The sequence below is a fragment of the Physella acuta genome, unplaced genomic scaffold, assembly GCF_028476545.2.
Source record: "Physella acuta isolate Inbredline_101_S28 unplaced genomic scaffold, ASM2847654v3 ptg000933l, whole genome shotgun sequence".
Taxonomy (NCBI): Eukaryota; Metazoa; Mollusca; class Gastropoda; family Physidae; genus Physella; species Physella acuta.
This window is the reverse complement of record NW_026732450.1, coordinates 50,337-77,361: the sequence shown is the minus strand read 5'-3', so window position 1 is coordinate 77,361 and position 27,025 is coordinate 50,337. Positions and strand designations below refer to the sequence as shown.

The 27,025-nt window shown below is 35.2% G+C and overlaps 4 protein-coding genes across 9 annotated transcripts in view; 3 read left to right on the top strand and 1 right to left on the bottom strand.

Moving 5' to 3' along the window:
- The window catches only part of LOC131953597 (arginine-glutamic acid dipeptide repeats protein), a 167,417-nt gene extending 160,597 nt beyond the window's left edge, over positions 1 to 6,820 (top strand). For 3 of the 6 annotated variants that reach the window (XM_059316838.1, XM_059316839.1, XM_059316844.1), the window contains 7 exons: positions 140 to 287; positions 420 to 657; positions 896 to 1,171; positions 1,571 to 1,819; positions 1,980 to 2,342; positions 3,818 to 4,008; positions 4,121 to 6,820. In XM_059316838.1, coding sequence (XP_059172821.1) covers positions 140 to 287; positions 420 to 657; positions 896 to 1,171; positions 1,571 to 1,819; positions 1,980 to 2,342; positions 3,818 to 4,008; positions 4,121 to 4,213 — 1,558 coding nt within the window. In that variant the 3' untranslated portion in view covers positions 4,214 to 6,820. Of the gene's footprint in view, positions 1 to 139; positions 288 to 419; positions 658 to 895; positions 1,172 to 1,570; positions 1,820 to 1,979; positions 2,343 to 2,989; positions 3,188 to 3,817; positions 4,009 to 4,120 lie in introns of all 6 variants that reach the window. The other 3 variants (XM_059316841.1, XM_059316842.1, XM_059316843.1) reach the window with 3 other exon arrangements.
- A 2,771-nt stretch (positions 6,821 to 9,591) lies between these two features.
- LOC131953603 (flavin-containing monooxygenase 5) lies at positions 9,592 to 16,790 on the top strand. Its single transcript, XM_059316849.1, has 9 exons — positions 9,592 to 9,963; positions 10,500 to 10,807; positions 11,118 to 11,257; positions 11,436 to 11,623; positions 11,745 to 11,890; positions 12,179 to 12,399; positions 13,267 to 13,432; positions 13,817 to 14,054; positions 16,745 to 16,790. Exons 1-9 carry the CDS (start codon positions 9,674 to 9,676, stop codon positions 16,788 to 16,790), a joined length of 1,743 nt encoding a protein of 580 aa, XP_059172832.1. The 5' UTR covers positions 9,592 to 9,673.
- Positions 16,791 to 17,140: 350 nt separating this feature from the next.
- Positions 17,141 to 22,296, bottom strand: LOC131953598 (dol-P-Man:Man(5)GlcNAc(2)-PP-Dol alpha-1,3-mannosyltransferase). Its single transcript, XM_059316845.1, has 9 exons — positions 22,126 to 22,296; positions 21,385 to 21,484; positions 20,916 to 21,063; positions 20,452 to 20,612; positions 20,160 to 20,280; positions 19,171 to 19,376; positions 18,812 to 18,875; positions 18,314 to 18,450; positions 17,141 to 17,621 (listed from the first exon to the last, which is right to left on the bottom strand). The coding sequence occupies exons 1-9, from the start codon at positions 22,280 to 22,282 to the stop codon at positions 17,420 to 17,422; spliced, it is 1,296 nt and encodes a 431-aa protein (XP_059172828.1). The 5' UTR covers positions 22,283 to 22,296; the 3' UTR covers positions 17,141 to 17,419.
- Positions 22,297 to 23,214: 918 nt separating this feature from the next.
- Positions 23,215 to 26,746, top strand: LOC131953599 (uncharacterized). Its single transcript, XM_059316846.1, has 4 exons — positions 23,215 to 23,516; positions 24,045 to 24,252; positions 24,799 to 24,878; positions 25,185 to 26,746. The coding sequence occupies exons 1-4, from the start codon at positions 23,306 to 23,308 to the stop codon at positions 25,355 to 25,357; spliced, it is 672 nt and encodes a 223-aa protein (XP_059172829.1). The 5' UTR covers positions 23,215 to 23,305; the 3' UTR covers positions 25,358 to 26,746.
- The last annotated feature ends 279 nt before the right edge of the window (positions 26,747 to 27,025 follow it).

Here is a 27,025-nt window from a genome sequence, read left to right as displayed (position 1 = left end):
AAATGATAAAATATGTTTGACTTAATAGTTTATTTTTTGTTCAACTTATAGATTGATTTTTAGGACTTCACTTATAATAGAAGAAAAGCAGTTTTCTAGGTAATGAATAAATTGTCATTATTTTCTTTACCCACTTCAGGTTTATCAAAGTGTTTGATAGAGGCGAGAGAAATCAGTGCTCTCGTACTGACTTCACTTTTAGGCCATTAGCTGATTCAAACTTGGCAAAGAAAAGAGAAGAAAGAACAAGAAAACCCTCTCAATCATCAGCTATTAAAGAAGAAAAGGTTAGTTTCTTGAAAAATGTCAAAACAATGCCAAAAATTCAAAAATAAAACTTGAGAAAAGTTTCTGATTTTAATGCACTTACAATAAATTCTGTTAGTTTTAAAATTATTTTCTAAATATATTATCTTCAGAAACGTGTAGAGACACCTCCTCGTGCCATGTCCGCATCAGAAGGCCAGAAGTCTTCCAGCAGTAGTAGCAGCAGCAGCAACCTCAATGCCAGTAGTGGCCATCAGCATGGCATGGGGGTCGGTGCAGGATTTCAAGAAAGGCATACACCAAGACCATTTGCAGATACTCCAGCATTACGGCAGTTACATGAATATGCTAGACCACATGTTTATGGTAGGCCTCAATATAATGTTTATGGTAGGCCTCTCTATATACACACTTATTTATTAAGCTAAATAATTATTTCTAACAGAATTAGTTGGAATTATATAACATCTGTAGTTTGGTTTTTCCATGCAAAATAATTTTACAATAATAATAAACATGAATTTTACATTAATATATTTGGCTACTTGAACTTTTTAATCAAACAAATGAATTGTGCTTATTTATTTTGTTCCTATTTACTAATTTTGAATGTCTTCTTACATATCAGCAAGAGAAGGTTTGGATGACTCCTGGTCTCTGAGATTCCCTGGACAAGACTTATCCAGGAATCCTTATTCCCTGGCTGGCTTACCCCATCATCCACAAATGGACCCTCTGATGAGTTACAGGCTTATGTACCCCCCTGGTTCCAGGGAGAGGCTAGAGATGGAATTAGAACGTGATAAGAGGGAGCGTGATGCTAGGGAGCGTGAGATGAGGGAGAGAGAGCTAAGAGATCTAGAACTAAGAGAGAAAATGAAACAGGATATGGAGCTTAAACCTGGTGGGTAGTACCCAACATTATACTCTATACATTTTTTTTTTAATTCTTTGGTAGTAGTCCAGAAAATGGCAAGATTGTTCAAATGTTTGATTGTTAAGGGCCAGTGTGTTAACTGGTGGCCTAAAACAGTAATGTTTGCAATCATGTTTACACTTACCATGTACATTTTGATTACCATATCATGCACAAAAATGAATCGTTTCATTACCATGAACTTTTCTGCTACTTTGTGTGCTTTGTTTTCAAAATGCCTCATATCTTAAGTGTGTAATTCAGCTTGAAACTTCTGAACATCAAACACACTGCCATCATTTCTTCACCATCGCAAAAATCAGTTTGGACTAAGTGAAATTTTTCTAGATGTTAAATTGTTTTTTTGCATGTATTCCACCCCTTTAGAGATGGAACATTTACTCCTCCCATATTTAGGTTTGGATCGTCTCCTACCACCTGGTGCAGCCAATCAGCTCACTGATCCCAACTGGTTAGATTTGCAAAGGCGCATGGGATTCCCACCAGGCTCTGCTGGCCACCTGTTACCCCATGGTGGCCCAGGTGGAGCTGGTTCTCACCTTCCTGGAGTGTATCCACCTGTTAGTCTTGCTAGTGACCTACTGGCAAGAGAGAGGGAAAAGCTTGATAGATTGGGTATGTATACTTTGTTTTGGCTTTTCTAGATATGAAAATTTTAGTAAAAAAATTTAAATGGGAGGGAAATGAAAATTTAGAAAAAATTAATTTATTTTTTATATATTGTCAGTGCTAATTGTACAGAATTTAACTTTGTTTCCAACATAACAAAAAACAGGACTTACAGTCAGCCTACCTCAACTGGCTGAAATGTCTTATGCTAATGCTGTAGAACGTCTGTCTCAGGAGCGACAAGCAGCAGAACGCCAGGCCGCTGAGCGCGAGCGTGACAGAGAACGCTACGCTGCCTTAGCCAATGACCCAGTTGCACGCCTGCAGCTTGCTGGAGCAGCAGCTACACAGCATGCCCACACTCACACACATGCTCACTCTCACACACACCTACACCTGCACCAGCAAGAGGTGGCTCATGCACAGGCGGTTGCTCATGCGCAAGCTCACGGCCTGGCCCCGCCAGCATTCCCTCTTCCCCTTGCAGCCCATGCCCATCTGTACCCTCACCCATTAGGAGGTGGACCAGGTAGAGTACAATGACAGCAGTTTCAGGGATATAGACTTTGGAGTGCTTATTAATCTCAAAACTATTACTTACTTTCTCGTTACCAACTTATCCATGAATAGTTTTATCCACATTATTTGGTGAATTATTGGTCAATTTATTTATTAATCCACTTAAGCTTTTTCCTATCACCTTAGTGTGTTAATCTTGCAGGAACTTGATATTCACTTTCTTTTAAAGATTTAGCGTTTGCCATGATAATTTCTTCTTCTGTGGCTTTACATACAGAATTTTGTTTCTCATCACTCTTTGTGCGAGATACTTTTCAATTGATAAATACCTACTTGTCTGGAATTATTATACAGCATCTCATAAGTTTTTCAAAGAAGGCAGTTTTTTCCAGAATTACTGAAATGATTATAAAGAATATTTAGAAAAAAACCAAAGTGAAATCTTGGCAGAAGGAAGTTGATATTATTTCTAGAATTATGGATGCAATAAAATGAGAGAAAAGTAAATCCTGCAGTCTTGCCACAAGGAAGTCACATACCACAGAGAGTAGGTGCTAAGAAATGACTTAATGCTGTCTACTCTGAGGGCAGCTGGCGGGTGCAAGGGTACCTCCCTTCTTGCAAGCCATATTGACTTATGCCCCCTTGTCGTTGCAGATGGTGCTGCTGCTAGTACCACCAGCGCCAACACAACAGAGCACCTGTCCAGTCGAATGGTATACCAATATTACTCACAACGCCTTACTAGCGAACAGCATGTTTTCATGCAGAGGGTGGTCAACGAATGCTACCTCCGCACAAAGCCGGAGAGTCGTCCTATCATAGACCCCAACCACTTGATCTATCAGTTCTCTCGTAAGTTTAGATCAATCCATCTATCAGAGATTGCTCCTACCAGATGTATAAACCCCAATATCCTAAGCTTGATTGGCAACAGTTTTATTTTATTTCTTGGTTGGATTGTTTTTGTTTAAGCTTTTGTTTAGAATTAATGTGTCTGTTTATTATTTCTCTCTCTTTTTTTTCATTGCACTTCTTTATACTCATTTTCACATTTTTAGTGCAGTATTTTTCTTGTTGCTTTAAAAGTATTAACAAGTGTGTAGTTGTAGATGGTGGTTCAATGTGAAGTATATAGCAGACCTTTAACTGACCATGTTAAAGCACTCAGTTTTCAGATTAATAGAGCAGCACTCCAGGGTTTAATTCCTGTGTACAATTTTTGTTTTGTGTAGTTTAGAGCAACCTGTTTTTGTGTGGGCGTGTACTGTACATGTCTGAATGCTGAACCACCTCACTTACATAATTACTTGTATGTTTGTCTACATATTGTGTTCACTGTTTTATAAATGACATTAGAATACCCTTTCATTATTTGTGTATATATTGGTTATTGTGTGTTACAAGATATACATTTAATTTAAAGCATCATTGATACATTTGTCTGGTTACATGGGTTATTAAAACTCTGATTTGTTGGTTTAGGGGCAGACCCTTTGGCCGGAGGACCTGGAGGCTCAGTCCCTGTTTCCTCCACCAACCCATTGTCAGTTCTGCCACCTGGTGTCCCCCATCCACTGCTAGCAGCTGCGGCAGCTGGAAGCAGGGAGGAGCTGCTCCAGAGGGAGCTGTATGGTAGAAGTGGACCTTTCTTAGATCCTGCCCTTGCTCACCAGGTAAATTTTCCACTCATTTGAGTTTTTCTTAACATAGATCCATATATAATTAAAATTGTGATTTTGACAGTGATAAAAAATACCAAGCCTAATTTCTCTTCAATTTTGTTAGTTATCTGCTCAGGCAGCAGCCCATGAAGCTTTACAAAGACACATTGCTATGGAGAGGGAGAGGTATGGTTCGTCTGGACATTTGCCACATTGATAACAAGTGGATTGGTTTTTTTGTGGAGGACAACGCTGGAAAAATGAAACAGCTGATTATGCTACTGAAGTACTTCTATGGTACATAATTAAAATCACTGTAAAATTGTTACTTTGTTTTTATGTTCCATTGTTGGCCATTTTTCCCCCCCTAAAAATGCTATCAAATTGTGATTGTTAGATTATTACTGATGGCGACATTGTGAGCCATACTCTTATTACAGATTTTTCTATTCATCTTTTTCAAATCTTGTTGGCTGCTAATACACAAAAAAAAATTGGTTGGAATTACTAGACGTCAGTGGCTGTCTTCTGTCATGCTTTATCAGCAGCTTGTATATAAACATGCAGTCACTCAACAAAACCATACATATTGCAATGGTTCATTTATTCACTTTTATTGTCTTTGTGTTTACACTATCATACTAGTGTTCTTAACAAATTCTCTATTGAATCGTTTGTAAATATTTTCTTTCTTGTTGTCAATGTGCACAGCAGGTTAACGATTATATTTATTTTCTGGAGGAAAGGTTAATTAACAACATACAAGTCAAATTGAACAAATCAGAAAATAATGGATTTGTTTAAAAAGTATCTCTTTCTTTCCCCAAATTGATGTGTATTTTTTTGTTTGGTGAAAGCAATTTTTAGATTGTCTGACAGATGTACAGTGACCTGTGATTTGTTTTAATACTCTTTGTCAGCAAATTTTTAACTGGTTTGTTTCAATTGAGAGATGTATATCCCCCTTCAATGAAATACTGGACTTTTATTGTTAATATTCATTTACAGTGTTCTGAGGGTTCAATATTTAATGCTTACTATAGTTTTTGTAACTATTTATAATGGTAGGTGCTAAGCTTTTTATGTTTCATATATTCCCTGATGACAAAATGTTGAATACATTTTTATATTCATTTCTACTGAACTACTGTGTTTTGGTCTGGTATCATTCATGTCATACTATACTTACTGTAACTAAGTTTTATATTGTTTCATTGATTCATGTTGGGTGATTGGTTTAATCACTATACTCAATCAAATTTATTACTATAATAAATTCTTTTAATGGCAAACCCATAGGACCAATATTTCTTCCTATTATATGTAATAGTTGTTTTAATGAGGTTTTTTTTTTTAAATTGTGTTTTTAGCAGCATTTTTTTTTTAACTACAACAAATGTGTTACCCTCCAGTAGAACTATTTCAAGTCATAACAATACATGTGTAACCTTTTCACTTCAATTAAACCTGTTCATTATATCTAAGACTTTTTTAAAATGTACTCTTTGAAACAAAATTAAATACTTAATAATTTTAAAACTTTTAGAGTTAATGGCAAATGCAATGATCTATTCAATGATTACCAGTGTTTATATTCCAACTTTTATGCTTGTAATTTATATTGCTGAAGTTCATTCATTCTTTTTTTTTTCATTTACCCCTCTACTTTTTTTTTAACTACTTACCCTGGGTATCTGCATGCATAATGTTTACTTCCACAAGACATTTGATCATATCAGTAATGTTCATACACTTCATCCAAGGATGATTTACATATCAAAGGTGGATTTTTTCACCTTTTATTTTTTAGTTACCGGTATTTTCAGTAAGTCAAGTCATCATCAACCCTTTATTTTTTTAAAACTTCTCCGTGTATTTACTTGTATAAAGTTAATGTACTGATTTTATTTTCCTCTTAACTTTGAGATATTTTAACCATACTCTGTGGGATGTTTGTAACCATTTACACTGATCATGGTATTGTAACTAATCCATCTTGTCAAATTCCACTCATCCTTGTATTCAATTATAGCCTCCCATCTTTTTTCTTTGAGTCCTAGCCTTTGTTCCAATATAACTTAACTGTGCAACCTCTCCCTATCAATGTTTGATTTGTATATTATTGAATCATGTGTGTATGTACACACATATATTGCTTATTTAAACATGTCCATTTTTTGTTTCCTAGAACAATTTTTAGTTCTCTATTAACAGTTGTAACTTACTGTCTATATTTATGCATTGACTTTAATATTCCCAGCAACCTTTTCTAATTATAAGTGCTTCAATAATGTGTTAGGTTTTTTTTTTCAAAATATAACATAGCAAGTCAAGATTAAGCTGTTATGATGTTTGTATTTTTATCCCAGGGCCTGCTTTTGATCAATGAATGGAAAAGGATAGTTTTAAATGTTTACTGAAGATTATTGCTTAATTTAAAGTTACTTAATCTTAAACCAGATTTTTGCTGTGCTAAGTTTGTTGTACTTTATCCCCCGCCCACAGAAGGGGAGCCGCAGGTTGGGGTGGTGGGATAACCAGAGCTCCCTAGTTGTCACCCCTTTGTTCAATTTTGTCAAGGCTCTTGTTGTCTACCTTGTATGGTGTCTGGAGATGTACATACAATGATAATAGATTACTCTAGCCCCTACCCTTCTTGTTTGGTTTATTTATTTGTGCTATTATTGGACTCCATGCAACAAAAAGGTAAAAAAATTCTGTTGGCTTTTAACTCAATATATAATTAGCTAAATTTTGAGTTTTTTAATGTCTTATTTTGTTTTTTTGTGATTTTGTACAATAAAAATCAATACAATGCACCAATTGAACTTTGTATGTTTATTTCTTTTATGTTTTTAGTTTGGTGAAAATGTTGATGGATGCTTATTTAATTTTTATGTTACATTTAAAATACTTACATACATGCCCTTCCAATTTTTACAATTTATTAATGGGAAGTTTCTCAGTTTTTATCTAGGAGGTGAAACAAGAACCAATTATCAGAACATGTCTTGTGAAACTGATGCTGAAATTTTAGTTGTGGGGGAGGCAACTGGTTTTGACATTTAGTTTTGAGGGAGGCAACTGATGCTTATATTTCGGGGGAGAGGAATTTTTTTTTTTTAAACATGGTGAGGCTATTGATCCCATCAGGGGCGAATAATCGATTTCGCCATACAAACACCTCATATATTTCTAATACTATTGCGCTCGTCAACTCAATGAATGTGTTAACCGAGCCTTTACATCGTGTTAGAAATCTATAATTTCTAGAGAGGGGCGTGGCAGGAGAAAACTAGTTGTCACAGCCAATAAAAACAGTGGGTCGTAGAGTTGGCCAGCAGCTGACACCGGGTCCTTAATGGCTTGAGCTATGGCCACATTTAGCAACATTTGGCCCAAATTTTGGTCGATGTGTGTTACTGAAACAAGCAATAGCATATTATGCCCATCTCTCTCTCTACGCTGCCCGATTGAGTCAGTGCTAGTTGTTATTATGTTATGCGTGCGAATTTACAACGGAAACGTTTATTGTAAAATCACTTTTGTTATCTCTTTTAAAGAAACTATTTTTAAACCACTCGGAACTAGTCAACGAGACTCAAAACTGGTTGACTGGCATTTAACTCGGTAAAATATAATGAAAGATGTTTTACCTGGGGATGTAGGGGAGGGTACGACGGAGCATATATTATTTAGTTTAAAAATGATGAAAATGTTATAATAATTGTCATTTTAGAGTATATTTTGGTAATTTTTTGCCGTCATATTAGTAAGCTTGCTTTTTGTGGCGGATTTTGATAATTATAGAGGTGAAGGTCAAAATCGGCTTAAACTCCATGGATTCATGTAATTATATTGAAGACCCCTTAAAGTTACTTTTTTTTTACAACCCCTTCGTATACAGTACACATCTAGTATTCAACATTCATGTTGGGGGAGGGAGTGGAGGCCTAGTTTTATGTGACGACTGGTGACGATGGAATTGATAACCATCGCATTTCCTACAAAACAACATGGTTGCTTACAACCCCCCTCCCCACTCTCCCGATGTTGAAAAGTCTAATCACAAACTGACTCTATAGATAACGGATTTGTTCTAAATATCATTAGCGGTGGCGTTGGATTGCTTTGGTTATGGGGAGGGGGGAGGTTTCCACACATACTAGCACACACGCGCATATATATATATTACTGCCAAAGCCCGAAGTACGGCCAATGCACGCAATAGCCGGCCAATGCGTGCTTTTTTTTAAGGCCCTATGTGTATGTTTGTGTAACTATGTATGTATAATACATACCAACTTGAGTTTGAGAACATGGAACTAACGCTAACACTCTGTCATCAGCTGTGAGTTGAAATTTTGGGGGTCCATAGAAAGGGCTTATAACCCCTTCCCAATATTCACCCGCCTACTCTACTGATTGTTAGAGTAGCATACTCGATGTTTATCATCAAACATCATTTCATCGACAATGTACTTTAATTCATTTCTAATTCTGGAAAGTATTCCTTGATTTAGAAATAATTGATTTATTTTTATTATTAGCATTCTGTTTTTATTAATAGTAACACAGATAACTGAAAAAAGAGGGGGGAAATGAAACGCAATTTGAGATTTAAACGTACAGGTAAACACGTTTGGATGTCATTTCGTCAAAAATTGAACCAGTAGTACAAAAAAGAAAACCAACGAAGTACAAAATCTACTGAATATTTCAAATAAACGTTTGGATTTTAATAAAGTAAGTTTTTTTTTGGTAGGGGAGAGGGGGAGGGGGTTCAATCGTAGGATGTTTATTTATAATAAAAAATTAGAATGGCATTTATACAGCTGGCTGAGTACGTGATCACCATTGTTGACATTGGTCATAAACGTGTTTTGGTAGTTTTCATCTTCTGAGTTCATATATATAATTTTGTATAGCCCCGCTCTCTCCCGGAAAATATTTATTTATACCATTGAATGTCACAATGACCTACTTAGGCTAGTTTGTTTACAGTTTAAATTCCATTACCATTTAAATACCATATGGCAAGAAAAAAAATGAACCTAAAGTAATAAGAACAGCCAGTGTTTCCTTCAGACATTTTTCTTCTGGGATGCATTTGAAACTCTCGGAGGAGCGAGGAGCGGGGGGGGGGGGGGTGGACACTGATCTTTGAAGTATAGGCCTTGACCTTTTTTGTATATTTCGTTTGGTGTGGGATGTAGATGTGCGTCGGTGTCGTCATTTCACCCCCCCCCCCCCCCCCCCCACGAAGAGATGCCTGATCCGTCAAAACCATAACTCAAGGCTTTTCAATCACATGTCTTAATATCAATGACATGTTTTTTTTTAAAACGATCTCCACATTGTCAGTTTTCTGTGCCGATGATATTAGTTTTTTTCAATGAAACATCGCCTACAACTCTTAATTAGTTTTCTTGCTGTTGCGCCGTACCACGGAAAACTAGTATTAAAAGTCGACTGCTAAATATTTTGTATTAATTAAGTCAATCATTTATCTGACTTCTTGTATGGAAGAAGTGACAAATAAACTGACGCTCCAAGGAGGAGATAACCACCCTTGCACGTAAATGAAAATGTATGTTTAACATCAATCGAGTGTAGGACTGTGTTGAAACTGTATGAGCAGCGTGACGTTAAAGTTACGTGTGGTTTGGGCAGGGAGATGACCAAGCGAGTGGCCGTCATTGGCGCCGGCTGCACGGGTCTGGCAGCCGTCAAGTGCTGCCTGGAGGAAGGTCTGGAACCCGTCTGTTTCGAGTCCTCGTCTGATGTGGGCGGTCTGTGGCGGTTCACGGAAAACGTCACCGATTCGCGTGGTTGCGTCATGAAGACGACCGTCATCAACACGAGCAAGGAAATGATGTCATTCAGCGACTTCCCGGCGCCGAGGGAGTTCCCGAACTTTATGCACCACTCCAAGGTGTTGGAATATTACCGGCTCTACGCGGACAGGTGAGTTGTTGAGTTTAAAGTGGTCTAGGATATTGTTTTCGTTTTGGTTTTTTTTTGTGTGTTTGCGTTTGTGTTTGCATTGTGTTTGCGTTTGCATTTTATTTGTGTTTTCTTTTGTGTTTGTGGGTTTTTTTTGCGTTTGCGTTTGTGTTCTGTTTGAGTTTGTATTTGCATTGTGTTTGTGTTTCGTTTTTTTTGTGTTTAGTTATGTTCTCTTCCCAAGTTGGTACAGTTAAAAAAGATTCATCGCAGGGGTATGCAGCTAGTGATATATATGGTGATTACTTTGCCTAGGTATTCTATAGAATGTTAAACATGGTAGTGTAGAATATGCTAATATCCTAGCCCCTACCCTAACCCTATTCCTAACAGAACACCCAACATTAGAGCTAAGATTATGCTTAACTTGATAAGATTAGGTATGGGATCAATAATTTAATCGACATGGGAGATGTCATCCATAAATGACGTCACGCTTCGTATGACGGACAAATAACTATTTTTAAGAGTCTTAAATGTATGGTAAATATTTCCAGGTTCAACCTGTTGACGTACATCAACTTCAACACGCAAGTCATCTCCATCAAGCCCAACTTGGCAACAAAACAACCCCACCGTCACAACACGCCAATGGCCGGCGGTAAACAGACCAGTAGCCAGATTTTAAGCCCTGAAGCAGCCAAACAAATAAAGCGCAAACAGCACTCGGCCACATCTAAAACAGACGACATCAGATTATGGGAAGTGGAAATACAAGACCATCTGGCAACAAGAAAAGAGTATTTTGATTTTGTTTTGATTTGTACTGGTCACCATGCTGATGTACATATGCCATACTTTCCAGGTGGGTTTATGGAGTGATGTGTGAACTTGAACAATTCTACAGCGTTTAGAAAAAAAGCTTATTGTAAGATTGTCCTAAAATCATAAAATGCCACAATGACGAAGTCAATTTTAAGGGGTTATTAGTAGAAAACAATTAATAATCCATTATACAAGTACTTACTAATGTCAACACTTAACTTTTTATACCCCCCCCCCCAAAAAAAAAAAAAAACCCCGCAAAAACTTCCAAACAACTCGACTTTTTTCTTCTTTTTTTTTTAAATGGCAAAAAATCGTTGAGTTTAATCAGCATTGATTTTATTCACAAGGCCAGGCAATATTTCAAGGTAAAATTGTGCACTCAAGGGACTTAAGGGACGCGGATCAAGTTTCCGGAACGCGTCATGTGGTAGTCGGAATAGGAAATTCCGGCTGCGATGCCGCGGTTGAGCTTAGCAGGCATGGCCAGGTAATGGAACCAAATAATGTTCAAAGTTTTTCATTCTCTTTAAACGTATTATAAGTTATATAGATAGTAGTATGTTACGTTAGGTCATACATCATTTGTAATGATCGATACAATGTGTGACATGCGTGGTAGATCCAATAAAATAATTACATTCTCGCGCTTATTTGTGTGAGCTCAGGTGTTTCTGAGCACGAGACGTGGCACCTGGCTCATGCACAGACTGCTGGGGCGGGGTCTCCCAGCCGACATCTCCTACATGAGTCGGTTCATCTTCGCCACGGCCTTGAGTCTCCCACATTTCATGCTGAACAAACTGGCAAGTTGGAACTTGGACCAAAAAGTAGACCACACTTTATATGGCCTTCGGTAAAAAAAAAAAAAACAACTTTATAGCCTAATTATTTTTAATAATAAAAAAAAAAAAAAAAAAAACAACAACCCATAATACAGAGGGAATGTGATAATTTATTTGAGACATTTCTAACAGTCCAAAACACGGACCTTTCGCCACACACCCAACTGTCAACGACGAGTTGCCAAATAGAATCGCGTCTGGTCACGTGGTTATAAAAACCAACATCGAATCGTTCACCGCCACAGGGATTCATTTTGAAGATGGATCCGTTGAGGAAAGTGAGTGCAGAGCCTTGTTGATGGTTAAATCTTTTTTTTTAGTGTTTTATTTCCTTAATTACTTAATATGAGGATTAAAACCTGATTAAATTTGTGTTCCTCTGTCTGATATTGACTTCCTTTACAAAACTGAATGTATTCTACACCTCAACAAAACTGTACATAGCAGACGTCCACGCTTACAAATCACGACTGGACATAGAACTAGGAGCCTGAGTCTAGTTGTTCTACCCGGAAGTCCGCTAAGTCCACGACCGATAATCACGACTAGGTGATTTTCTTTTTCAGACATCGATACTGTCGTCATGGCAACCGGCTACAGAATCGGATTTCCATTTTTGGACGAATCAGTGATGAAAGTTGAAGGCAACCACACCCAGCTGTACCTGCATATGTTTCCACCGTCCACCCACCCACCCAGCCTCGCTGTGATCGGATGTGTTCAGCCAGGGGGCGCTATAGGTCCGATTTCAGAAATGCAGTGTCGTTTGGCAGCCAGGGTGTTTAAGGTTTATTTCAACTTTAGATTCATTCTTTTCATTAGCTTTTATACAAATTTTTTCATACAAATTATTATATTCATAGCATGAATCTTGTCCAGATAAACCCCGCCAAAAAGTTAACACCCGCCATACAAAAAAAAAAAGATTATGAAAAAAAAAATGAAACTTGTACATTTAGATTTTATTGAAGAGGGTGAAATTGGGACATGCCATTAGTAATTTGAATGAAAAGGTTGCATTTTGGTACCTGTAACTCTAACGTCCCTAACCCCAACAGCAGATAAGTTTATATATTCAAATGTCTAGACATCAGAAAGGGGTCGTCCTTAAATGACGTCACACTCGTAGGGGGGAGGGGGGTCCGTAATTTTGTGACGGTGTGTGATGAGGGGAGGGGGGGGGGTTCAGATGGTGCGACGTCACACTTTTGCATTGTAAAAAAGCAATGTTAGAAAACGAATTTTAGACGTTATTTCGCCTTTTAGAAAACTGTTTTAATAAATTGTAATAGGAATTGATTAAAATACTCTATTTTGACAAGAGTTCAGACAAGATTTTTGGAAAAATATCGAAAAAAAATTCAACTGCAGTTTTTAGGGGGGGGGGGGGTTGTAGACTGATGTGTGGCGTCATTTTAGGGGGGGGGGTCTGGCTTTTTGTGACGATGTGTGACCGAGGGGAGGGGGGAGGTAAAAATCGTCAAAAAAAGCGTGACGTCATTTATGGATGACCCCAAAGAGGTCACAAGAGGCGGGGCTTAACTTTTCATATGTTCACTTTTTGCGTTAGTGGCAGAGCTTATCTGAACAATGTCAAATAGGAAAATAAAAAACATATGTTTAAAGACGAGTGTTTTTACTACACAAATTGTAGGGTGAATTAGAGTTACCTGCCCAGAAAGAAATGATCAAAGATATTACCAAAGAGAGAGAACTCTTACTGAAGCGATTCATCAAAACACAACGTCACACTGTGCAGGTGGATTATGTGCCCTACATGGACAGACTGGCCAACTTGATTGGATGCAAACCAAAATGGGGTAATTCTCAGATATGAATGGTGGGATAACTCACAAATAGGAATGGGCTAACTGGATAAGATTGGGATAATGTAGTAAATAAATGACTAACAAGGGAATTTCTTCCTCATCTGTCGGCCACATAACATATGTTATGATGAGCTGCTGGCTTACTTTGGATGAAGTAATGTTAAATGGCTTGATGCTTATACGATTGATTCATAGCTTCAACAATGTCACAAAACCAGACAAACTCTACTTCATCTATTTTGACCAAGGGTAACTTGACACCTATAGTAGAGCTGTAACATTGTTCTGGCCACACACACAAAACGAGATATTTATCAAATGTAGTTCACTTTATTGTTCATTCATAGTTTTGACACATTTTTTTTTACTGTGCAGGTGCATTGCTCAGCTCTGATCCATACCTGGCGCTGGTTTGCATATTTGGGCCATGCACGTCGTACCAGTACAGACTATTTGGGCCGGGGACATGGCCAGGTGCTAGAGACGCCATCTTGACCCAGATGGAGAGGGTCAGATTTCCATTCCACTCTAAGAGACTTGAGAACCAAAACTGTTTGGGTATCAGTGCAGCAATTGTTGGCACATTACTGTTGGGGTGTTTAGTGGTTGCATGGTTGGTGAATTGCTTTTGGGATGTTTAGTGGTTGACACATTGCTATTGGGGTGTTTAGTGGTTGCATGGTTGGCACATTGCCATTGTGGTGTTTAGTGGTTGCATGGTTGGCACATTGCTGTTGGGGTGTTTAGTGGTTGCATGGTTGGTACTAGGTAGTCCAAACTGAAATAAACCATTGATTGCAGACTTCTGGAGTGAGTATGTCATGAAAGAACTTTTAATTGTAAGGTCTATGCCACAAATTTTATAAAAATATCTCAATAAATAAAAAAGTTATGCGATTTTTAAAAAAGCAAAATTTGGTAAAAACTGATTTTCAAAAAGTGCCATTTTTGAGAACCCATATTTTTTAAACTAAATAACATAGAAGTGTGGAAATTGGTAAAGTTGCTGCAAAGTTTGTAATATATATGCCCAATTTTTTTCAGTCATCTAAAATGAGTCTTTCTAAGGTAAAAAAATAATTGAAAATGACAAAAATGCGTTTTGGTCACTTTTATTTTCATAAAAAAAAAAAATTCAATTTTTTTTTTGCTTTGGAATAACTCTAAAATTATTGTGTTGGTAACATCGACGTGGAAAAATGTGTTAATTATTTTCAAAAATCACATGAGTTAAAATATTATTTTAAAAAATACCACAGTTATCTAGTGCAGGAGAAACAGAATCAAAATTTAGTAGAGTAAATGTAATGTAATGTAGTTTAATAAAGACGTGATGCCTACAAGTGATGCAGCAGTTGATGCCACATGCTTTGGTTTCTTTTCAAACCTGATAACTGCTTTGGGGGAACAGTTTTGGGGGAACAGTTTTGGGGGAACATCTTTGTACGTCTTGTTTCCCTCAACCTTGATCTTGTGGAGCATCAAGAGTAAGTAATATGTTTTGGGAAATGTAGGGGGGAGGGGGGAGTGGGGTCTTGGCCTTCTTCCCTTCCCTTATAAGGAAAGTTCTGGATAGGCCACCGTAAATGTCTCCAGCTATGGAACGAACAATTGATATAGTGATTAATAAAATATAATTAAATTTACTACTAGCCTATTGTGTAGGCCTACTATTTGTCCTATGACTATAACTGGAAACATATGAAAAAGCCTGAAAACACCTTTGTGTTAAAAGTAATTTATACTTTATATATATTTTTAAGAGTAATTCTACTGAATGAAATTTGAAATAATCGTTGCTTGTCCCACAATGGTTGAGATATCCAATGATGAAGATGCCATACTGTGGTTCTCAACATCCTATAGGACAACTTAACTGTCCTTCATTGTTACTATTATATGCATATAAAATAAATAAATAATGAGAAATACTACTAGTACTACTTACTTACAACTAATATAACATTTAAAACTAAGTCACAACATGTAGAATCTTAATAAATTGCACCACCATCTAAAAATTGATCTGGTATATTTTATTACGGAGACTGGCGCAGACCATTTCACATTATTTAGCAGGGGAATCAGAATCAGAGTGCACAACAGAAAATAAAAAAATTAATCACATTGGTCCTTAAAATTTTGTGTCTTTTGTTTTAAATAAATCAATAAAAATGTGTAGTTATTTTAATTATACATTTCTTTTGTGTTTCATTAATATTTTATAAGTATTTAACCTTCGTTCCCTGTAAATAATTGAGTTTGTCGACATAGTTACCAGGATTGTCTGGTGGCCATTTTGAATTTGTCGATTCATAATTTTGACGTGATAGTCCAAATAAACTGTAGTAATACGACCCTATCATTAATCCCGTTCGATAGATTTTAAAGAATTAGTAAACACTAGCATCTAATAGTTAAGTGCATCCATATTTTAAGTCCCTAGAATGTCCTGAATTAAATAGCTTCACGTCTAAACACACCCTGTGTACAAGCGTAGTTCACACGCAAGAAACCGTGGACTAGTAGAGTTCAAATTTACATTAATAACGTGTACTAATTAAACCAAACTGACATTCAAACTTAAAATTCATTTATTAAAATGGAAATAAAACTTTAAAAATGGTACTTACAACTTGTTTGAAGGCTCTAGCAAGGGTAAAATCCGTTTAGCATCATCGGTCGTCAACCTTTAAAACCGTTCGGCGAGCAACTTACTCGGGGCTGAAAGTCGACTCGAGGGTTATATGTTTATTGGGGGTACGGCTTCGCGACCGTAAATCAGAAATACTTGAATTTACAACACAAAGTAGTTATAAAACTGAACTTTACATCGGTGTAAAAATTGAAACAGAATTAGTTTGTTTCCGTGTATATATCGTCATTTAAAGTTTAAAATCTGTATTTTTTAAATGAAATAAACAAGTTATTTTTTCAATTTATACATCAAACGATAGCCTAGAATTCGATCTTTAAAATGACATTAAGATTATGCTTCTACGATGCTTCGTCGCGAAGCCGCGACCAAATAAAAGAGTGTGGGGTCGATCGGTACTCGAAAAACGGTGAAATTTGTTGACGTAACTGATACTTTTCAAACAAATATAAAACACATTGAAACAGATATAAAAATACCAGATTACGACAGATAAAGACTTAAACTTTATTGACATATAATTTTTATTCTTATAGGACAACAAGAAGTAGTGAAATTTTTTTTTTAAACCGCAAAAACTGACCCTAAAACGCACTTTTTCGCCAGTTTGGACTACCTATTGGTACATTGCTGTTGGCATGTTTTAGTGGTTGCAACATTGCTGTTGGCAGTATCAAGAGGTTCAACTTTTAGAGAATTATAAATGTTTCTGTGAACTGGTTGCCTTAGTTTAGCACTAATGCTAGTGCTTGGCAGTTGTATTGTAATTAAAGATACTGTGACTAAATTCTTGGGACAGTGTAGTTGTAACTATTTTTTAAAAATGTTTTTGTAAAAACAGCACACATTTTTAGTGAATGTTGACCTATGTATTTTTACAAATGGGAAATCTCTCACCAACAACATTTTTGATGACGCAGGAAAATACATAATCTAACAGCTAAAAGTAACCTAGACCTTGACTTAAAGGAGATTGCTATAAACTGTTCTACCCATAAATAGCATTAATAAACGAGAAAATCAAAACACATTTTTAAATGAGATTTCATGTTAATATTTATTTCTCCTGGAGAAAACATGTTAATAACATTAAATAAAGATAAAGCATTTTTTTCTCACACACCTAAGTACACTAATTACATGCACACTACAGCCTTTGAGGTCAAGCTTACAGAAATTACACCTGGTTGGGATTGCACAGTGGTTATAAATTACATTCAAACAATTTCAACACATTTTATTAGTGACAAGACATGTCTAAATAATCGACTAAATTAGTTCAAATCTAAACATTCTGTCTGTAGCAAGTGGAACATGATAAGTTATTTGACCTTGACCTTGCCAGTGACCTGCCCTTGGCGAGTTGTCTCCTCTTTGGTGCCTGTTGGCTGAGTGGATACCCTGACAACAATCAGCCAAAGCCCTAGTAAAATGGCGGCATGGCAGACGTGAAGCAGACTGCTGCTTGCCACTGTGGAGGGGTAGGTGTTCCAGCAGAACTCAATCACACCCAGTAGCAGAACCCTGTGGAGAAAGATAACATTACGTACACACACATCACACATCAACATTACGTACACACACATCACCATTACGTACACACACATCACCATTACGTACACACACATCAGAACTCATTTACAAAAAAATTAAAATAAGAAACTCTACCCTTTCCGACCTGGTGGTTAGTTGAAGTAGAGTTTCTGGGACATAGGCATAGAAAAGGATGGTGTGGTATATTCTAAGACCAGCAGCCTTTACTTTCCCCCCGACATGTTAGGTACCCATTAGTGCTGGGTGGACTCGGGGACATTCGATGGACTAGTCCAGAATCTGACTGCCATCCCGAGAAACATTTTAGAAAACAGACTTCAGAATTTCATACATTGAAAATAGAAGATGTGAACCTTTGTTAAAACATTAGAAGTGAAAGGTGTTTCCACTGATGATATTTGGGTAAGGTGTTATAAAAAAAACCATTAGAAGTGAAATGGTGTTTCCCCTGATATTTGGGTAAGGTGTAAAAAAACATAAGAAGTGAAACAGTGGCTCACCTGATGATATTTGGGTAAGGTGTTGTAAAAAAAAACATTAGAAGTGAAATGGTGTTTCCCCTGATATTTGGGTAAGGTGTAAAAAAACATAAGAAGTGAAACAGTGGCTCACCTGATGATATTTGGGTAAGGTGTGAAAAACATAGTGAAACAGTGGCTCACCTGATGATATTTGGGTAAGGTGTACACCATACAAGGTAATGGAGACAATGGAAGTACCACACATAAAACTGATAGTGCAGGGATCTGCTAAAACACATGCCAATAAAATTTGCTGTAAACAAGGGATATAAGATCTGTAAACCCAGTTAAAGAAATTATTTCTTTTAGTTTTAGTTACCCAAAAATATAAAATGGCTGTGTACAGAAATTTGAATTTTAAAGAATCAAATACAATTTTTTACTCAGAAAATTGAGCTTATTATTTACAAATACAATTAATAATGTAATGAAACTTTTTGTATGAAATTATGCTTTTTTAAAATTAACCGAGATTCATTACCATTTACAAATTGAATAAACTATATTATACTCTGTTATTCAGCTTTAGTGCATACTAAAGTACCAGTACAGGTAAACTGATCTATTGTATTATTAAAGCTCACACAAAGCTCCATCTTTTATGATACAGTCTGTAAATATAAAAAATTTAAGGATATGGTCAGGGTTTAGCTGCTGCTTTAGGCCTTTGTTTGACCACTGGATATTTAGTTTAGGAAAACACCTGGAAAGGTTTGGGAAAAAAGAAAATTATAAAAAAACTTGATATTATTCAGTAAAATGTAACTTTTTTTCTTCTTACTCCATGTTTACATACACTACAAACATGGTAAGTAAAGTTCTAGATATAATAAACTAATGGTTTAGCTTTAGGAGATGATTGTTTTTAAGAGTAATAAAATTAATTGAAATTGTATGAGAAAATTTTAGCTTAAGTAATGAGATAACTGGTAAAAAAGATTAAAAACTTAATGAGTATCTGTAAATAGTTGTTTATCATAAACTCCTTTGAGTCTTACCTTCTCCATCTAAACCAGAAGAATAAACCAAGGAATACAACATGTAAAGTGAGTAGTCCAATCTGAAAGGTCCTGTTTAAAAAAATCTCCTCAGGTATGAGGCGCCAGTTGACTGTCCACACATAGAAGAACTGACGTCCCAGGTCAAATGAACGAATAATGTAGCCCAGAGGATTAACCAGCATGAAGGGTAGCGACAGAATCACCTACAATAATAAATAACATGAGTGTAAATGATAACAAACTCAGTATCATTAATGGTTATTCCACTTTGATATTGGTAACAAGCAAATTAGATAAAATCCTACACAACAGTTAACAAACTATATAGATGCTTCAAATGTGCCTTGAGTATAACTTATATTTCATATTGCAAATCTGCCATTTTAAAGTTCATTTTAAAGCTAAATTGATCTGTCTAAAGGGAGTGTGTTTATGTATTACTATAAACGGGGATGGTGGGGTAGAATGATAAAGCATTTGACTGCTCGCACAAAGGTTTCGAGTTCGGATCTCAGCTTGGAGGAGGTCTCTGAGCCCACCCAGCTCTGATGGGTACCTGAATCACATTAGGCAAACAAAGGTGGCTGTGCAGAGTGCTGACCACACCATCCCTTCTTATGCCAATGTCACTGAAACAGATGAAATCTACTTCATCTATCCCCATGTGTCTTGGGCACTAACAGGAAAAACTATGTTAACTATAAACAAGTAGGTACAAAAAGCCAACAATTGTTTGACATTTTGACAATGAACATGGTAAGTCATATGGCAACCTTTGAACAAATATACCAGAAATGGGAATTGTTTTGAACATAAATTTTTTGTAGATGGAAAACAAAAACAAGCAGTTTATAAATTATTTTCTTTGGAACAAATACAACCTAGATGACTAAGTTAGTGAAAAACAAAATGTTCATATAAAAGTAGTAACTGGTGGTATACGATTGAAAAAAAAACTACTTCTCTAAAGCTGGTGACATACTGACCTGTGGTGCAGCACATATAGTTAAATGCCATATGGTCCTTTTGATGCCTTGTGTTACCAGCAGGAGAAACAATAAAGCAGGAGCAAACAGAAGAACATTCATTTTGACTGACACGCCCAAGCTGGAAGACACAAAATTAGAAGATAAATAATCAAACTACTACTGAGTCAGTGTACAGAGTCAATATAGTTCTTAAACACAATGTACATCTTAAAGTAAGGACCCAAACACAGAAACATTTGTAACTTTGATATAAAAAAAACTTAACTACATAACAAACATTAAATTTTACCTGTAAAACAAACATCCCCAAGACCAATGACCTCTAATCATCAAATTAACAGCAGCATATAAAAATAACATAGCAACAGGGTCGTTAAACAGTCGTAGTACATATATTGAGTGGATTCTGTATGATAGTGCACACATGAAGAAAAATGCAAATGGAGGAATCTGGTAAAGAAAAACAAATGATTCAATTGTATGATTGTATTGTTTTAATAAAAATAAAAAAGATTAAATGTGCTTTTTTGCTGTTAATATAAATATAACATTAGATGCAACTCTGCTTTTTCATCAAAATACAACTAGAAAAAAATATTTAAAAGTAAAATATGGAGTGACTTTATAAAGAGACAACAAAGGCTACTTTACATTAATATTAAGTAAATCAAAATGTATTCACCATACTGTGTGGAGTGAGTTAAATACTGAATTTAAAAATAGGGAACTATTACATAGATATTATGGAGTTACCTTTCTTGCTTTTCTGTAGATGTCAAACACAATAATAATGTTGAGCATGTAAATGCCAGCAAAAATATACTGAGCGAGTCTGATGTTGGTACCAAGATTGGTTATGTAATATAATCCCATAAAAATGTAGACAAAGCCAGCTGGGTATCTAAAAAATACAAAAATGCTTTTAAAAATACATGTACTTCAAAATAAAATATTAAAGTATCCAATTTGTCTATATTTGTGTGTTTCACTTATTCAAGGCAAATCAGTCCTTTGTTGTGTTCAAAAGACAAGAGCCCAGTTAACACTTTTTGGGTTCTGAAATCACACCCCACCATGTCTCTGTGTATCCGCTATGAAAGTGGATGATCAGGAATGCTCTATTGTTGTACAGCTGTGACTATGATGTTCTGTTTTTACAATGACTAGTTTCAAAATGGATTAAATAGAATGAATTAAGTAATTTCAAAATAAAGAAACTTACACTAAAGGGCCGGTATCTCCTTTTAGTTGTAAGTAATCATAAGTTCCATTAACAACTCCCTCTACTTCTTGCATATAGGCAACCCAGTCTATTTCAGTGTCTGTAAAGGGAACAACATTTTTTGTCACTTAATATTATAAATGCTACAAAAAGAAGAAAATCAAATGCCTTCAAACCATGGGATTATTTGAAAACTAAAAACTATTTTAAAATGGTTACAACTAAATTTACAAAGCTAGGGTAATCTCTCTGAACAATGGATTTAGGTATGTTAGTAGTAATATATAAGTTTGAGTAATTAGAGTTAAGTTTTTTTTTAATTTGGCATTGGCTTTAGGTTAAAGTTGATGTTTGTGTGCAGATCTAAAAATATATTTATTTAGGCCTAATTTTTTGTTATCAGACACTTTAATTTTTGACTTGATCCACCTTGACCCCCCCCTCCCCGTTGTACTTTTTGAGCCTTAACCTATGTTCAAGTAACTTCAAGTATATTGCCCACACAAAAACATTAAATGCCATTAAATGCATATTTCTATTTTTAAAAATAGGTAGGCCTATAACGCTACAAGAAGGTCTATTCTAAATATTAGGCCTATATAAATAGTTACACAAATAGCCTATCTACTTTTTAGGCCGTATTTTTATTTTTGCATCAAGGGACGTAACCTAGTTTAGTTACTGCTACATTTACAAGTAACAATGTAAAAAATCCGCATTAAAATATTGTTACATTCGTACATTTAATTTTGTTGATGACCAAAAAATTGACTACAATCTCAGCGATCAAAAGCAATAGCATAGCAGGTTTCGGGAACTCGGGATCGAAAACCCATTTCTTTACGTATGTGCGAAATGATTTGGGATCTAACGCGATCTTCTTTATGGAAGTCGCCATTTTTATTCACAGGTTAAGCTGCCAGATCAAACTAAGAAAAATCAGACAAAGAAAAAGCCCTTAGCAAACTACTTTTGCGCGGAGCAAAACGCGTTTGTGCACACAAAAAAAAAACAAAAAAAAAACAACAAACAAACAACAACAAATCACTATTGATTTCACCTATCAATTAAAGTTTAAAAATGTATTTCAATGGTAGATCTAAATCCCATAAAATACGTCGCTATTATGTTAACTTTTTGGAATGGTTAAAATGCGTTTAAAAGGGAAACGTTGGCTGATCAACTGACTGTGAGGTACGAATTTTAGTAGAGTAGTGGAGGCCAAGACTCTAGACCAGGGGTCTCCAAACTACGGCCCGCGGGCCGGATGCGGCCCGCGATGTCCTCTCATCCGGCCCGCGGAGATGTTTTTGTCCACGGAAAAGACGTTAGTTGGTGACGGCTGAGGAACTTTACCCAGAAAAATCAAAGACATACCTGATAGAAACTGGCCCCCGAACTGAAATTTGATAGTCAATGCGGCCCTCGGACTGAAAAGTTTGGAGACCCCTGCTCTAGACCAATCTAAAGTATGAGTCCTCTATTAATAGGCCTGCATGCTCCGATCCTGGGACGTATGGGCGTAGAAGGATCACAATTTATTTCGAAATACACAGTGGTGGGGGGGGGGAATGGTGTGTGGCAGGGGGTGTGAAGCTCTTATGTGTAGGTCCTAGTAAAATATATTGGGCACCCCCCACTCCATGAATTAAAAAAAAATATATTATCTAACTGTTACATCTGTTGAATCTTTTGCTGGACTTATAAATATCTAGATCTAAGTCGTTTTTAAATGGACATAAAATCTTTTACATTTAGAGAGACAAATGGTCATACATGGGGATCTCCAAGATAAACAAAAGATGGACTTCCGGGTTAACTAATAAACATTATCGAATTTTTGAATATTTTTTTTTCATCGTCAAAATGCACTCTTCACTGCGTTAACTATTTTTTCAGTTCAAAAAGCAAATAAATAGAAATGTCTCAATTACATTTCTTCGTGATAATCTCAAGTGTTATTTTAAATTCAGTCATCATTTTTGCTGATTCAGATGCAAAAAAGATGAACCAAAATCCATCAGCAGATCAGCAAATAGAGTTTGAAGAAGATTCTGGTGATTCTGCTACAACTCACCTGGGAAAAATGAAGTATAGGCCTGTCGAAAACCAGCCAAAATGCACTTACTTTTGTAAGTAGATTTAGATCTATTAATAGTACGTGATGTGGCCTAGGCGACAAATATTAAATTAAAAATCATCATTAGTGTGTTAGATTTTTTTGTCGATTAATTTTAACACAATTCACAATAAAGCAATAACACTACAGTCACAGTACACTACCGACTTAATAATACAATAGTATTCTAACTGCTTAATATTTAACTTACTCTAATTACTAGAACAAGTTTGTCAAACTTAAATTAATAAATTACGCTATTTCAACCATGATTATTAATTTTTACCTAATGCATTTTTTAAGTTTAAAAAATATTCATACTGCTTACAGTTACAGTCGACTGGAAATAGGTATTACATTTAAAAATGATGTGATTTAGCAAGACGCCATTTTTTCATTCATTCCAGTAGTCTAGAGTTTTAGTGAAGGGTTATTTCTATTCCTCTGCAGTGTGACAGGTTACTAAGTTCCTACCCTTACAGATCTTATACATCAAGTTATACATTGCATTGGTGTTTATTGTCTTACCTTGATTCAACAGATGACAATAGATCACCACTGTATGAAGGCGGACTTGTCAACTGTTCATGGTACACATCAAAAGCCTGTTGTAAGCGTACTGAAGTGACATCTGTATTTTCTGCAATGGATCCCCTTTATAGTGCATCTGTCTTGTGTAGGAATTACCTTAATTATTTGATGTGTTTCTTCTGCAGTCCCGATCAGTACAAGTTTTATACACCCAACAAGTAGGTTGTTAGCTTGAAAGTATTTCTGTTGTTAGCTTGAGAGTATTTCATTTATGACTGATAGTTTTGTTTACATTGGCACTATATCTATATTAAACAAGATAATTTGTAACTATTACCTTGAGGCAGTTTCCGTAAATGCTTTTACGTTTCTCAAGTGTTGTGACAGAAAATGGGGTGGTGTGTCTGTGATTGTACGTATATCTTTGTTATTATAAAAAGTCTCTTAATTTTTTATGAGCCCAAGTCAACATTAACAATGAGCTGTTTCTGAATACAAAAAATATCCCACAAACTTCTTAAGCTGAATATTGTTTTATGATTTATAGCAATAGTTTGTTTTTCAATAATTCAGAATGACTATTTGTCCTCTAATTAGTTTTATAATAAATACACTCATAACAACAAATTAAATGTTTGATGTGGATATTAGTATTACTTCCATTAGTAATATTTTAAAACTTGTGTAAATATTTTAATTTTTTCATTTAAACAATAGACTTTAATTTCTGCAATTAATTTGCAATTGAAATTGTTTTTTCCCAGAAAAGTAGCTGTTTGCCTTGACTACTGCGATTCTTTATATGATGAATGTAAAACAGCTGGTTTCAACAAAACACTAATTGGTGAGAGCTCAACCAATGCTTCAATATTTCATTTTAACAAGAGACTTATTTAGAAACTTGATTACGTTTTATCTGTAACTGTAACTGTAAGCATAAGATGTGTTAAAATTTGTTATTTACCTTAAGATTTTACATAATACCATATAGGGGCCTACTTAGAATATATAATATTTGAAATAATATATTTAATACTGTTGTTTATATTTAGTAAATACAGGGATTATATTTAATATTTATATTTAATAATTTATTTTAAATTATGGGATATATATATTATTAAATATTATACTTCTTAATAATCAATAGGTGATGAATATGCCAATGGAACAGCCTTTTGTGCAGCTCAAAATTTTGAGGTTCAGGAAGGTGCCGATTGTTTCAAGTTTGACCCCAATGTTTTTGGACACTGCACCAAAATGATAGCTTGGCCTTTGTTAACAGTTTTAACTTTTCAAGTATTTGTAAAAACTCTCATGTAGACACATTTCAAAGAATCTTCCAGCTGTTGAATGCAGTCAAACATTTGGTCATGTAAGGATTAACATTCAGATGACTAATGTGATTTTTGTGTTTTGAGAATTTTAACTGATCTCACTGTTTATACTTTATTTATTATTACAGTAAAATTAAGCTCAGGAGATCAGAGCCCTAGGACACGTATGATAAGCCTGCCAATACTAAGATATTATCCATAAGGGTTATCTATTACTTTTTAAGCTATTTTTAAACATGATCACTGCCATTCAAGTATTTACATATTGTATGCAGGATAGATAAAGTATAGCATTCATTAACAAATAAATGTTATATTTAATATTTAGATTCCCCATGGGCTGCATTCCCTCCCCACCCCCCAACCCAAGTTGACAGTACAGATGAACTTTTAACATTCCTAACAAAAACTGTTAATTAACTTTCCAGGAACTAGAAATAATTCATTTTGAATGGGATTTCTGGCCTATCTTTGGCTTAGATGTAAACACATTTTAAAACACAATCAAAATGCAATTTGAAGAAATCAATTTGAATTTTAATGATTTTGTTTTATTTTGCTACTTGTTGAAGAGAATTTAATGAAAACCTAGTGGATAGAGCTGAAAAGAAAGTTTTTTAAAAGAAAAATGTTAATTACTCAAATAATTGTTTAAGATATTATTAAATAATAGTATTCATTAAAGTTGTATACTGTACAGTTGGGCATAGTCATTTTGTTCATGTGCAATAATTAATTTTATGTTTACCTTTATAAACAATTTGTGATAAGAAAGTAGAGTCTTTATACTTTGTATATAACAATATTTTGTGTAAAAATTGACACTTAGCATGTTTTTGCACCAGCCAATGTGTTCAGCTGTAGCTGCTTTTAATTAAAATGGACAAAGGGAAGTAATATGTTGTTGCTACATTTTAGTCTGTTGAAGTCATGTAAGATATACAAATGTTATTAGTTTACTAAGAATAATTTGAACTTGTCATATGTTCAGTTAATAGAAAAAGTGTATGTGAAATTAACTAGCATTATTTAAAATTAGTTAGATCGATAACTCTTTATGACACCCAAACCACTGCTACTAAAGACACCAAGATGATGGGGTACACATGGAGACCGTTGGAGAGACAAGCCCAGGACAGAGATGCTTGGAAAGCTCTTGTATTTTATAAATCCACTGCTGATCAAAAAAATATTTGGTCCCAAATGCATAGTTTATGATAATTTTTTTTTTTTTACATCTGTGTAAAAGAGTAAAACATACTTTTACATTGTGCATGAAATTTAAATCTATAAGTAAAATTACTTTAGAGTAAGCAAAGTAAATCATGGTGTAAGCAAATTTTGCATACAGAAACATTCTATGTAATAAATTAATAAAACAACAGTATGATTTTTTGATTTTCCATTCAAACTATATTTTACTTTCATTATTATGTAAGTCTTTTCTTCCTACTGTGAGTTATAATAGATTCATATTAGATATGTAAGTATAATATAGATCTAAATGCTAATCAATAGTTTTTCATCTGTTTTAATTTTTTCAGCTTACAAATCTATATTCATTTTAAAATGTGCAATGATTAAATAGACAAATATACTCAACACACCATTCCTTCATATTATGTCATGAGCAATGTTTCCTCTAAAGAGAAAA